Source organism: Xylaria bambusicola, assembly GCF_022495145.1.
Source record: "Xylaria bambusicola strain CBS 139988 unplaced genomic scaffold F5B22scaffold_75, whole genome shotgun sequence".
NCBI classification, from domain to species: Eukaryota; Fungi; Ascomycota; class Sordariomycetes; order Xylariales; family Xylariaceae; genus Xylaria; species Xylaria bambusicola.
In genome coordinates this window covers 1-12,575 of record NW_025953628.1, presented here as the reverse complement: position 1 = coordinate 12,575, position 12,575 = coordinate 1, and the positions used below count along the sequence as shown (strand labels likewise).

The following is a 12,575-nucleotide window of genomic DNA, read 5'->3' as shown; positions in this document are numbered from 1 at the left end:
TCGAATCTGATGATTATAAGTCCGTAATGGCGGAGGTCTATCACATTTCGCCCCTTCAGGCTGAAACTGTGCACTAGATGGCGCACATGGTTGCAAGGGATCTGGCATTCTTGACCAGAAAGTGGTTGGCTGACAAGACAGGGTTTCAAAGTAGTGTGTATGATGCTAACTAACTCCTTGCCAGGGTCTTCAAACCCAACACTCTGGGTGCCTAGGAAAGAATCGATGTATATAGTGCTGGCATCTAGACGATTATAACAGCCACGCGAAGAGATCAATGCAACGATCTCTTTTGGCAGCCGTGGGAAGTAGCCGGATGCGCAGCAAAGACTGATTTGGCAATAGAAATGGTTAGCTAGAATGAATGCCGTTTAAATCGTACTAAATAGAGCTTGAATTCAAAGATACGTTTGCTGTGGCCAGGGATATCTATGCTCCGTATAGTATGTGTGACAGATATGGCTGACCGCGACGAAGCACGACAGCGGATCGAAGGCCAAGAGATCTATAGGCTACGGAGAGGTAGACTAGGACTCGAATGAGGCGGAGATATCGGACTGAGTGAAAGTCGAAACCGCAAGACCGACGTTTTCAAACCGTGACGTGGCCGGCATATGAAGCCCCAACTTTCCAGAAGGCCGGTAATAAAGATATAGAAGCAACGGCTAGCGCTGCCAACTCTGAAAGGCAGGCTCAACCATGGAGCGTATGTCCCCGTTGTGACGGCAAGGAGGAAGAGGACACCCAAGTGTTATTGGAAGGAGGGACTTGAAGGCCTCAGCAGGCTTCATGAGGCAGGGACCTTGATGATGGCCGTTTCGAATAGGTTCCCCTGAGATGAGGAACGAACCTTATCAGAAGTTCTTAGGGGTAATCTGAATCACCGGCGGATATGAAGATAGGCGAAACGAGCGTTTCTATCGCCAATTTGTTAACAGGGGCAATGGAATGTTCCACATACTAATCACACGCGTACTTACGGTAGGCTAATGATTGAGTAGCGATGGATCTATAATTCGGTGAAAGACTGGCAGGCTTCACGGAGCCTATCATTCTAGTCAAGTATTATAAAATAACTACCAAATTACTATTGTCGGGGTTTGAGAGATGGAAAACTGAAAGTTATGAGGCTCTTCATAGTATATACAAACGATTGATTTGTGGCAGATTTTCACATGAGGATTCACGTTAAAAACCAGGCCTTGCTCATTACAGACAGACCAATTCTTCCATTTTGTGATGAAGAGACTGTATTTATCTTTAGGAGATAGGAAGGCAGTATAATGAAGTCTACCTACATCCAGCCAAGCACTTATGACTCAAATGCGAAAAGGTCATAAAAATTAGGTAGATAGAGAGACACAGATGCCGCCAGCTGTCCTCAATTCCACATAATTGGGATCGATCTGGGGGCCTCGCTACTAACTAAATTAGGTAAGCACCAACTTTGGGGCGGCATCCTTGTACCTGTACTTAGCTTAGGCATCATCGTTGAGCCATCGTCATCGCCTACATCACTCAGCCTGCTGAACAGGTATGAAGAATTGCAGCCTCAAAAGTACCTACCTGACAGCATCTAGAGCACCTCTACAACTACAGGTAACAGGTACTTCTAGCTCTCCCTGTAGCTCTACAATTGGCAGGCCTAAGTAACCTAACCTAGGTGCCTGCCTACCCGCTCGCTCTCTACGCTACTACCCCACTAAAACCAATTACTATCCGACTATCTTACCTCTTACCTGTCTTGGGCTTGCTGTGCCTACTACTCACCGACGACCGACCAACCAACACAGCCATCACCACCGTTGCCGTCGTCGTCGTCGTCTCCCTTCCTCCTCTCTACCCCTCTCATTCAGCATAGGCTATTCTTGCTCTATACGGGACGCCGACCTTGTGAAGCTTCGATCGCGAGCCTCTCCTCCCTCTTTCTCCCCGCTGTCTCCCCCTCTCCCTTCTCGCCATGGCAAACCAAACTCCGGCCGTTGTCATGGACAAGTATGTTTCACCGTCTCCCGCCCGCTGATGTGATGGCTTGATCCAGCATTGCCATAACAATATGCTAACAATTGCGTGTCAATTATAGCGGCACGGGCTTCTCCAAGCTCGGTAAGACGGAGCTCCCGCCCCTTCTCCTCTACCTTGGCTCTCCCGATGCTATCGACTTGCGCGCACGCCACTGTCCACCTCCGCTCGATCCTTTCCTGGCTATAGGCTAACGTAGCATTCCTTTTGTGCCGATTTACAGGTTTCGCCGGCAACGATTCCCCCTCTTTCGTCTTCCCTACGGCTATTGCTACCAAGGGTCCCGCTGCGGGTAGCGGCGGAACTGGCTCTGGCCGCCCAGCCGTTGCGAATAAGCCATCATTTCTTACGGGCGGTGCTGGTCCCACTGGTCATCTATCTATGAAGCGCGGCACGGAAGATCTGGATTTCTTTATCGGCGACGAGGCAATAGGCGCTTCGAATGGTCCAGGTATAGCTCTAGATATTCTCACGCCCCTCGTGCGGTGTATTTAGGGGCTCGCAGAGTTGACACGTGCGCATAGGTTACGGTCTGCATTATCCTATTCGCCATGGACAGATCGAAAATTGGGTATGCGTGTTGCCGGATATAGCTTCTTCGCTTTCTGGACGATTGCTGACATGTCATGTACATGTAGGACCACATGGAAAGATTCTGGTCAAACTCCATCTTTAAGTATCTTCGGGTCGAACCTGAAGACCATTATTTCCTCCTCACCGAACCGGTACGCAGACCTTAGACCGCACGCCGCTCACCAACCCGGGCTATGACACCGACCGCACGAATAATGTTACTGATTATAACTAGCCTCTTAACCCCCCTGAGAACCGCGAGAATACGGCTGAGATCTTTTTCGAGTCTTTCAATTGTGCTGGTCTCTACATCGCCGTTCAGGCCGTCCTCGCCCTCGCTGCCTCCTGGACATCGACTAAGGTGACTGATCGATCGTTGACCGGTACTGTTATTGATTCGGGCGACGGTGTCACCCACGTCATCCCTGTCGCCGAGGGCTACGTCATTGGCTCTTCCATCAAGTCTATCCCCATTGCCGGTCGAGACATCACGTACTTCGTGCAATCTCTACTTCGAGACCGAGGCGAGCCCGATAGCTCTTTGAAGACGGCACAGGAGATTAAAGAAGAACACTGCTACGTCTGTCCCGACATTGTGAAGGAGTTTTCTCGTTTCGACCGTGATCGTAGTCGGTTTCTTAAGCATGTCGTGTCTCAACCTAGCGGCCGCCAAGTCAGCGTGGATGTGGGCTATGAGCGATTCTTGGCCCCTGAAATCTTCTTCAACCCCGAAATCTACTCATCCGACTTCCTGACACCCCTACCCGTTGTTGTCGATGGTGTCATTCAATCGAGTCCGATCGATGTACGACGTGGACTTTACAAAAACATTGTGCTTTCCGGAGGTAGCACCTTATACAAGGATTTTGGTCGAAGGTTACAGCGAGACATCAAGCACTTGGTAGATGCACGCATTCGTGCTAGCGAAGTTCGCAGTGGCGGTGCAAGGAGTGGCGGATTGGAGGTGCAAGTTATTTCACATAAGCGGCAACGACACGGCCCGTGGTTCGGAGGAAGCTTGTTGGGCCAGACTCCTGAATTCAGGTCGTATTGTCATACTAAGGCTGAGGTGAGTACCAACAATCATTCATTCATTCATTCATGCATTTAATGATTTCGCCATATATACACCGCGCCCACCTGCAGATGGCTGACCAATCTTTCTTCTAGTACCAAGAATACGGGCCCAGTATCGTGCGAAGGTTTGCACTACTTGGTGGTCCCGGGGGTTCGTAATTTTAAGCAGAAAATCTTGATTTCGGTAAATGTGATGAATGCGTTGCTAGCCGTGATGTTTACCATGTATGTAGTTGAGGTGTTTATAGCTGTTGAAATAAAAATCATCAACGCACACAATGCCTACGCGGTAGATCTGCGCCCTATTACTAGATTTCGAAGTGAGCCTCTTGTAGAATTACCCACGCGTCGTGAGTGTTATAGACACTAGTTGATCGCGCTCTGCTCACATCGGGCGGTAAGACAAAGACTTAAGTATGTTCCAATATCAAATCCCTGATTGTCTCATAACTAAACTGTTTAACTTCTCCACCGTAGTTCGTACTATGATTTAATATTACAACTATTTTATCCAAGGCGGCATGCTCGACCACCATTTAATAATACAGATAGTCCACTTCATTGTCAATGACTCGACCTCCACCGTTTTCGTCGCCGCTTTTTTGGACTTGCTGAGTGTTAGGCTCACGCGAAGCTATATACATTCAATGTGTTTGATTCAGAGATGTGGGTGTATGTCCCAAATTTGCCGGTCCGACCCTCGCTATACGTAGAAATTACAATAGTTTCAGTTTGGAAGCCTTCACTGATTTAACGATATTAGTTCACAGCCGTCTGAGATCGATCCGATCCCTTCCGTTGAGTTGTTAGATTTGGGGTTTTCATGGCCAAGTTTTCTTTTTAAATAGTCGCTGTAGCCGTGTTTTCACCGTTGTCCGGCCGTCGTCCATGGAGGTGGCTTTTCGGCTCTTGATCCGTAGCAATGTGCCGGTGATACCGTCACCAGAGTCGTCAATTTCGTGCTCGCTTAACTCCACGGTGTGGCACCAGGGATGACAGCGCACCGAGGTCCTCACCGGCAGTTCCTGCAGCATGTCGGCAACCTGTGACGGAAGCAGATCACTTTGGTCCATGGCGGGGGGCAGATTCTCCCAAGAGAAGATTCCATAAAGCAGCCACCCGTCGGATTGCACGCAAACGACGCACACGCCCGGGTCGTCTGACACGGTCCTTATCCGCCAGCACCCCCAGAAGTGTCGCCGGCGGTAGCTCAGTAAGATCGAGTTACGCAGGTCCCAGTCCGTCTCCGGCTGCGCCGTGACGCTCGTCTCATCGAAGACCTCGAGCGAGAAGTCGATCTGCACGGATCCTACGCGGCTCGTTCGCACCATGGCTTCGAAGTCAGGACTCTCGCGACAGCAGATGTACTGCGCCTGCGGTAGCCGCGAGGCCTGCGACACGTCGATGTCCACCACGGTGTCGTAGAGCCATGGCTTGCGGCGCGCGAACAGGCTGGGGCCGTACTGCTCGAGCGAGACGAAGCGGATGTCCTTCTTCTGCCGCGCGTCGACGCAGTCCAACGGGAGGAAGTAACTCCCCTTTCGCGAGGCGTTGCCGCGCACCGTCCGGATCATGTCCGTAGTGCGCAACCCGCGACTTGTAATGCTATACTCGCCCCGTCCGTTCCACTCTAGCGCCGGCTTGACGAGGAATTGGCACGACTTGAACTCGTTCGGCGAACTGGCCCATAAACTCCGGAATGCGCGCTTGTCTTTCAGGGCCGCGGTCCACGCGAAAATAGACAGGTCGTTGCTTGATCGGATGATCTCCTCCTGAAGCCGTGTGAATGCCTTCTCGCCCTCGCCGTAGAGGAGCGGCATGTTGATGTCAAAGATACCCAGTAGACAATAGGCCATATCTTCGATACGCCGTGTCTGTCGGTTCGCGGCCCACGACATTCGCCGCCCTACGAGGACTTGGTCTAGCGAGCCGCCTTTCAGCACGCCTGTGTCAACGCCTGTTATCCAGGACAGGATGGGCGCCAGTTGCGCCTTGGACCCGAAACATTTCCAGTCGCGGTCGTAGAACTCCACGTGTTTCGGCGCGATGAGCTCTTGCAGTGTCCAACCCCTAGAAAACCATCTACACTTCCCCAGAGTCTGCCCGATGTGGTTGCGCATGTCCAATTCCTTCGATGTCAGGGGTGGTGGGTCGCTAAACGCCCTATCTTGCTCAGTGGCGGCCTCGCGAGACTCGAACGACGCGAGGACGACCTCCTCCGTGAGGTTGAAGGCCGCGTCCTGCGCGTAGTCGGATAGCCAGGCGTAGCAGGTGGTGGCATTCCGATACCACGCGAACATGGAATTGATGGCTTCCGACAGCTCGGCACTGCTCGACTTGTCGATGCAGCACGTGTCTACCCATGCGTAGTCAAGGCCCTGCTCCCGCGCAATTCTACATGTCGCGGCAATCTTCTCATAGCCGTCGAGCTGGGAGGCCGCGTCCCTGTTGTCCATGTCGCCAAGCGACACCTCCTGGTCCCCCCATGTGTGCGACAAGATGGCATAGGGAGGAATATCTTGAACAAAGTCCTCGAACGTTAGAGTCTCACAATGCAGGAGCCGCATAGCTGCAACCCCGATTCAAAGGCCGCTATGCGGGCTGGACCTGCGAAGCTGTGCGCGTTCCGAGTAGTCCCATTGAAAGTCGGCATAGCGTGCCGGATTCGAAATTCTAGCGAGCAGCCTCGCGAGCACCAATTGATCTCCAGTACACTAGCCGCGCGTCGTGGAATCCAGCGTCTCACGATTTACATGATCGCGCGGCGTCAGGGGTCTTGAATTGTGGCACCCTCCATTTACCGCATGTAGTATAGCATCGTAGATGTGTAAGCGAACAAGTACCGATTTCCAATTCAAGCTTTCCCTGCCGGCCGCCGCCCACCAATTCGATCCTTGTAAGAAAATTGCTATATCTGACGTAATATTAGCTGATGCTTGGCTATATATAGGATGAAAGGCTAGCTAGTTCCTTCGACTACCTACCTCAACCCACTCACTGGACCGACGAACATGAACACTCACTGGCCAGTTTCCTAGCTAAATTCACTATCTATATAGCTATGTAATAAAGTAACTTTCTAAGGTTAAAGATATTAGGCAAAACAAGATGGTTAGTCCATTCCCATTGAATATTACTTGTCAGAAAATCACCGGCAACTATATAGTTTGCGAACATTACTCCTAAATGTATACTCAATATCAGCGTATGTGATAGAATTGAAGGGAAGTGAAAGCAAGGATAAAGAATTCGATTATCTATGTTCATTGATTTCTATAACGCTAAAGTGGATGGTTCTTTTGTTAGCTGAGAAATCGGGCGAGTGTGCAGATTCGACTGTTTGCGCTTTCAATCACAGGTAGTAATTTGCCCGCCAACTTATAACGAAGAATACTTCCCAGCTCTTCCTAGGTTGGCCCAACTGACTCTCTGAATTGAACTTTCACAGCGCGTCTTTCCTTCACATCAGCATAGGTAGTTCGGTAGCCATTGATAGTCGTCCCCGCTCTCCATGCCTCGGATAGGCTATAGAGCACTTGCCAAGCATGTAGGAATAGTAGTTCCTGTTCTCTCCAAAATCCGTTAAGGGAAGAGACCAAACTTGACCGTTGCTGTATTTAATTATCAGAAGATACTACCGCAATCTACTAGAATGATGTTACTTCTAAGATTGCACTGGCGAGCCCTCTTAAAATTAAGATCTAGGCGAAGATCTTTGCAGTAATATTTCGGATATATCATGCATCAATGGCATGTATCTACTGGCTCATGGATTACCGCCCTTCTAGCTACTAAGCTCGAGTTCCTCGATGGTGAGAATGGGGCTGGGCAAGGATTCTTAGGCTCTCGGAAATATGATTCGTCTAATTCACGAACCTCTTGCATATACGACACGACACTTGCTTAAAAATTAATGCATTTAGCTACTTCTGACTTGTTAAAGCAGCTACATTGTTATATCCTTTCTGTGGTAAGAGCTCAATTGCCCTATCGGGCTCACATTCCCGGTAATTGCCACTTCATCAAGGTTGAATTCGTATTTTTCCTATAGTCTGAATATTGCACCCTGCCTCAAAGTAGTTCACTTTAAGGATGAAAGGTTGACCGAAGTAGCGTCAAGAGTAGTTACTTTAGAAATAAGCTACTCAGGTATATATGATTATAAAGACAATTCGGCAAGGTCATGCAAGTCTCAGCTGTAAATACCACTTTCCGGAACAGTGTTATCGTGTTTGCTGTTCTTCTTCGTCAATAATAAGTCAAGTCTTTTCCACAATAGGCACTTCGTATTGCAGAAATGGCGTGATCGTATAGAGACCCTGCACAATGCCTATATCAATCTTACCTTGGGAAATGCGTAGAACATACAGCTAATATCCCTTAATCACTCCATCTCTCCTTGCCCGAGGTTTATAACTGGCGTATGAATCAAATTTGAGCTATTCGTAGTAGAACCACTCAACATTTATAACCACTTATAGGACTTAGAGGACTTCCATCTGGTGTGCGCTGAGTCTCTGTCATCAGTGTATATACGAGGCGAGGCACAGGTACCCGCATTGAGATCGCGATGTTGGGGCTGTCGTCAGCCGATCTACCATCAACCCCGGTTGGTGGGCACAGTCCGCGTTAGGCACCAACAATACTTGTACTGCCACATTAACACTAAGAAAATCCGCGTACCTAGCGTCATAACCCTAGATGCTAGTTTTGCGGGATTGCCGCTCAACCAGTGATGTTCGATTATCTTGAAACCGAACATAAAGCAGCTTGAAGGATTATACCAACAACCGCATAGATCGGCTATAGCAGGAATGGTGGAATGATGTCCACTGCCTGGGTTAATGATCGACAGGAACTCAAATATTCATAGTTCAGGTACTAGAATCGTATTATGCTAACTATTTTCTCCTCCTCCATCTTTTGATCAAAACTTCAAGATACTTGGAGTGTGTGTTATAGTGCAGCATGTCGAAACATTGCTTGTCATGAGTCTGACTTATTTTATTTCGTTGTACATCCTAAAGTCTCTCAATACCAATAGCCGTCTATATTAGACACCATGCACTTAATCAAAGGCTTTCTGTTAGGATTCTTCACCATTGTGAGTCCAGCCAGTACTCCAAATGACCCTGCATGGCCCCTGAATAGAACTGCATTCTTCCCAAACGAAGCTCATTGCCTCAAAACATCACCATATGCTAACTTGACGTACAAGTATCTTATACTTATAGCAGTTCTACGATCACTAAGCTGGAAAGACCCTACTTCGATGTTTTTTCAACCGACACGCGCACACGTTCCGACCTACTCGGCGTATCGAATGCAGCAAGCTGTTCAACATGCGAAACTTGCTTCGTCATTAACGGGGGCTAAGCTTCGAGTCAATAGCCATAATTCCCCAGACTTGTGTATCGGTATCCCGTCGGTGCGAAGAGAGGGTGTTTCTTACCTTAAGTTGGCCCTCGGGTCACTGCAACAGGGGCTGAGCTTCGATGAACGAATGAGCTTGCGATTTGTTGTTCTTCTTGCGCATATAAATCAGACGGATCATCCCGATTATGGCCAGCCGTGGCTCACTGGCATGGCTGACGAAATTGTCTCGTATCAGGACGATGAAAATCGACTGAGACTGGCTGAAAAGATGGAGACCCAAAATCATGCAGTCAAATCAAAGTTTGACTATTCGATTGTGATGGAGGAATGCGCGAAGACGGAAGCACCTTACATCTTGATGATTGAAGACGATGTGGTATTTTTGGACGGCTGGCGACATCGGACGATAGCAGCTTTGAAAACTGCGACGGCCAAGTCTTGGGAAGTAGGACAAGCACATTGTGAGTTTATCTCTTGGCGCATCTGCATGAATTTTCTACAATTAAAATTGAGTTTACTAACTAAGTCAACTCGCGAAGTTCTATATCTCCGTCTATTTTATTATGAAGGCCTTTTAGGCTGGAACTCGGAATCATGGCCAACATACCTTGCGTCATCGCTTGCGGTCGCGACGATTGTATTCAGCGCTCTAGTAATGGCACGACGCTATGTGGCGCGCGTATGGCTAACTCAGACGGTTCTCTTACTTATCACGTTCGTCTTCACACCGCTCCTCATCATTCTTTTCTTTGTCGGTGGACGCAACTTCATGTTGCCGCAACCTACTGGAGTCCACGCCATGGACAAGTATGCGTGTTGCGGTCAGGGGCTTGTGTTTCCCAGGTCAACTGTAACGCAAGATCTGCTACCGTGGTTTCAGAAAAACAGATGGTCGATGATATCAACGGACAGTTTCATCGAAGAATACGCAGATATGACGGGTGCTCTTCGGTGGGCACTGACTCCGGTAGTTATGCAGCACGTTGGTGGGCAAAGCAGTCATAATGGGCGAAGGGGAGACACCTTTGAACCAAGTCGCCTATGGAACTATGGGTTTGAGGGGAACGATGCAGCTCAATTGGCAGGGGAACATGCACAAGCACAATATCAGTTGATAGAGGATCTAGACGTACAATCTACAACATAGCACCCTTACCACCTCGTATTTGATTTGCAAATAAGGTATCATGAACTGGCCAAGGATATGAGAACGCTGTTAGTAATGGTCGTGGTGTTTTTTTTTTTTTTTTTGGTAAGCAGGTAATCTAAACGATAGCCGATCATTCCAACCGTTGAGATGGCTATGGCGCTCTCTACTGTATTCTCTATATACTAATTGCGGTAATTACAATTTACAGGATTTGCGCCCGTGAAACTACTGTTTAGGCAACATCATTTCAGCTATGCGCTACATTTTGTGTATGCCTAAAGTGGATTCCTATGGGCGATTACTGATGGTTCCCGAGTTTGTGGTTACTAACTGTCTAGACTTTTTAGTGTTAGCGACCAGCTCTTCCATTTTCCTTGCATTCGACAGTTGAAATAGTACAGTGTGAGTAGTACTGTAGATGAGGAATCATACTGTATATTGTATTAAGGAACTAAGTCTAGGTACCATAGGTTAGGGTAATATATCTATTTATATAGTAGAATATATATAGGTCGAAGTATTAACTATTAGGATTATCTATCCTTACTTTTTTAATTTTAATATTCCTATTTAAATTATATATATTTTTAAAGTTATTATAAACCTTATTTTATAATTATTCTTTATTATATATAAAATTATATATAGTTTTTAAAGTATATATCTTTTTTTCTTTAATAAGGTAGGTTTTTAAATTTAATTTATTTAAATAGTTTTAATAATATTTTTAAAAGATATTTATCTTTACCTTTTTTATTTAAATTTATATTATATTAAACTTTTATTATAATTATTTTTTATTTAATTTTAAAATATTTAATAAATATTTATTATTTTTTAAAAAGTATTCTTTTTTATTATTTTAATTTAAATAAAATAAATAATAAATTATAATTTTAAATTATAATATATTTTTCTTTTATTTTTTTTAATTTAATAATAATAATAAAAAAAATATATTATTATTTATTTATTTATTAGTTTTTTATAATAAGTTTATTTAAAATATTAAATATTATAATTTTAAAATTATTTTTATTAATATTTAATATTTTTATAAAATATTTAAAAATATTTCTATTATTTATATTTAATATATAATTAAATTAATTTATTTAATTTTATTTATTATAAAAGGAAATAATTTATAAATAAATATATAATAATTTTTTTTACCTTTAATAAAGTTTAAAGTAGTTTAATATTAAAGGTAATTTTTTTTATAATTAAAACTATTATAAAAATACTTTAATATTTATTTTAAATATTTTTAAATTTAATAATAAATCTTTAAAATTTATTAAAGATTTAAATAATTTAAATAAAAGTAAATTTAATAATTTAAATAAACTTAATAATTATAATTATAATTAAAATAACTTTAATAACTTTTATAATTATATTATTAATATTTTTAAAGATTTTAATATATTTAAATATATAAATAAAATTATTAAATATATTTTTTTTATAATTTTTATTTTTATATATTTTTTTTAAAATAAAGGCTTTAATATTAATTATTTTACCTTTTTAAAGTATTTTTTTATAAAGTAATTTATTTAATTACTTTATAAATAATAATATTAATTATTTTTTATTATTTTTAATATTAATTAATTTATAAATAAATAAAAAGCTTAATAATATTAATATTTAAAGTATAAATTAATTAAATATTAATTAATAAAATATTTTAAAAAATAAAAGTTCTATTAAAATAAATTATATAAATCTTAAAGGAGGTATATATTTTATTAAACTAAAGTTAAAGATATTTATTTTTAAATTTATTTTATTTTAACTTTTTTTAATATATATAATTAAAGTTTTAATTTATTATAAAGTTTTTAATTAATAAAGAATAAAATTTAATAATTTTTCTATTTACTTTATAATTAAAGATTTAATATATTTTAAAAGGTAATAAATTTATCCTTTAAAAATAGCTTAATTAAATTATTAATTATTTATTTAAATATATAAATCTATTAAAATTTAATATTTCCTTTTTAAAAAGCTTTTTTATAAAAAGTTTATTAAATAAAAATATACTTTATTTTATTATAAAATTAAAAGTTTTTTATTATAATTATAACTTTTTAATTATTTTTATAAATAATAATAACTATTATTTATTTTTTATAAATATTTAACTTTAAAAATAAATATTTTAATTATATTATTTCCTTTATAGCTTATATTTAATTTATTAATTTTAATTTATATAAAAATAATATTATACTTTATTATTTTTTTAAGCTTTAATTAATTATATTATTATTAATATTAAAAATATACTTTATAATTAATTATTTAATTTATATATACTTAATTTAATTAATATTAATTTAATTTATTAAGTTTTATAATTTAT

At 42.2% G+C, this 12,575-nt stretch overlaps 3 protein-coding genes across 3 annotated transcripts; 2 read left to right on the top strand and 1 right to left on the bottom strand.

Moving 5' to 3' along the window:
• The first annotated feature begins 1,498 nt into the window (after positions 1-1,498).
• Positions 1,499-3,974, top strand: F5B22DRAFT_628131 (actin family). The gene is made up of 8 exons (XM_047976392.1): positions 1,499-1,606; positions 1,664-1,995; positions 2,084-2,106; positions 2,246-2,473; positions 2,547-2,593; positions 2,661-2,747; positions 2,831-3,664; positions 3,766-3,974. Exons 2-8 carry the CDS (start codon positions 1,961-1,963, stop codon positions 3,829-3,831), a joined length of 1,320 nt encoding a protein of 439 aa, XP_047825535.1. The 5' UTR covers positions 1,499-1,606; positions 1,664-1,960; the 3' UTR covers positions 3,832-3,974.
• A 117-nt stretch (positions 3,975-4,091) lies between these two features.
• On the bottom strand, positions 4,092-6,689 carry F5B22DRAFT_628122 (HET-domain-containing protein). The gene is made up of 2 exons (XM_047976391.1): positions 6,623-6,689; positions 4,092-6,568 (listed from the first exon to the last, which is right to left on the bottom strand). Exon 2 carries the CDS (start codon positions 6,237-6,239, stop codon positions 4,494-4,496), a length of 1,746 nt encoding a protein of 581 aa, XP_047825534.1. The 5' UTR covers positions 6,240-6,568; positions 6,623-6,689; the 3' UTR covers positions 4,092-4,493.
• Positions 6,690-8,313: 1,624 nt separating this feature from the next.
• On the top strand, positions 8,314-10,196 carry F5B22DRAFT_628116 (uncharacterized protein; the record flags this gene model as incomplete). Its single annotated transcript, XM_047976390.1, has 3 exons — positions 8,314-8,776; positions 8,891-9,509; positions 9,588-10,196. Exons 1-3 carry the CDS (start codon positions 8,735-8,737, stop codon positions 10,193-10,195), a joined length of 1,269 nt encoding a protein of 422 aa, XP_047825533.1. The 5' UTR covers positions 8,314-8,734.
• Positions 10,197-12,575: the final 2,379 nt, after the last annotated feature.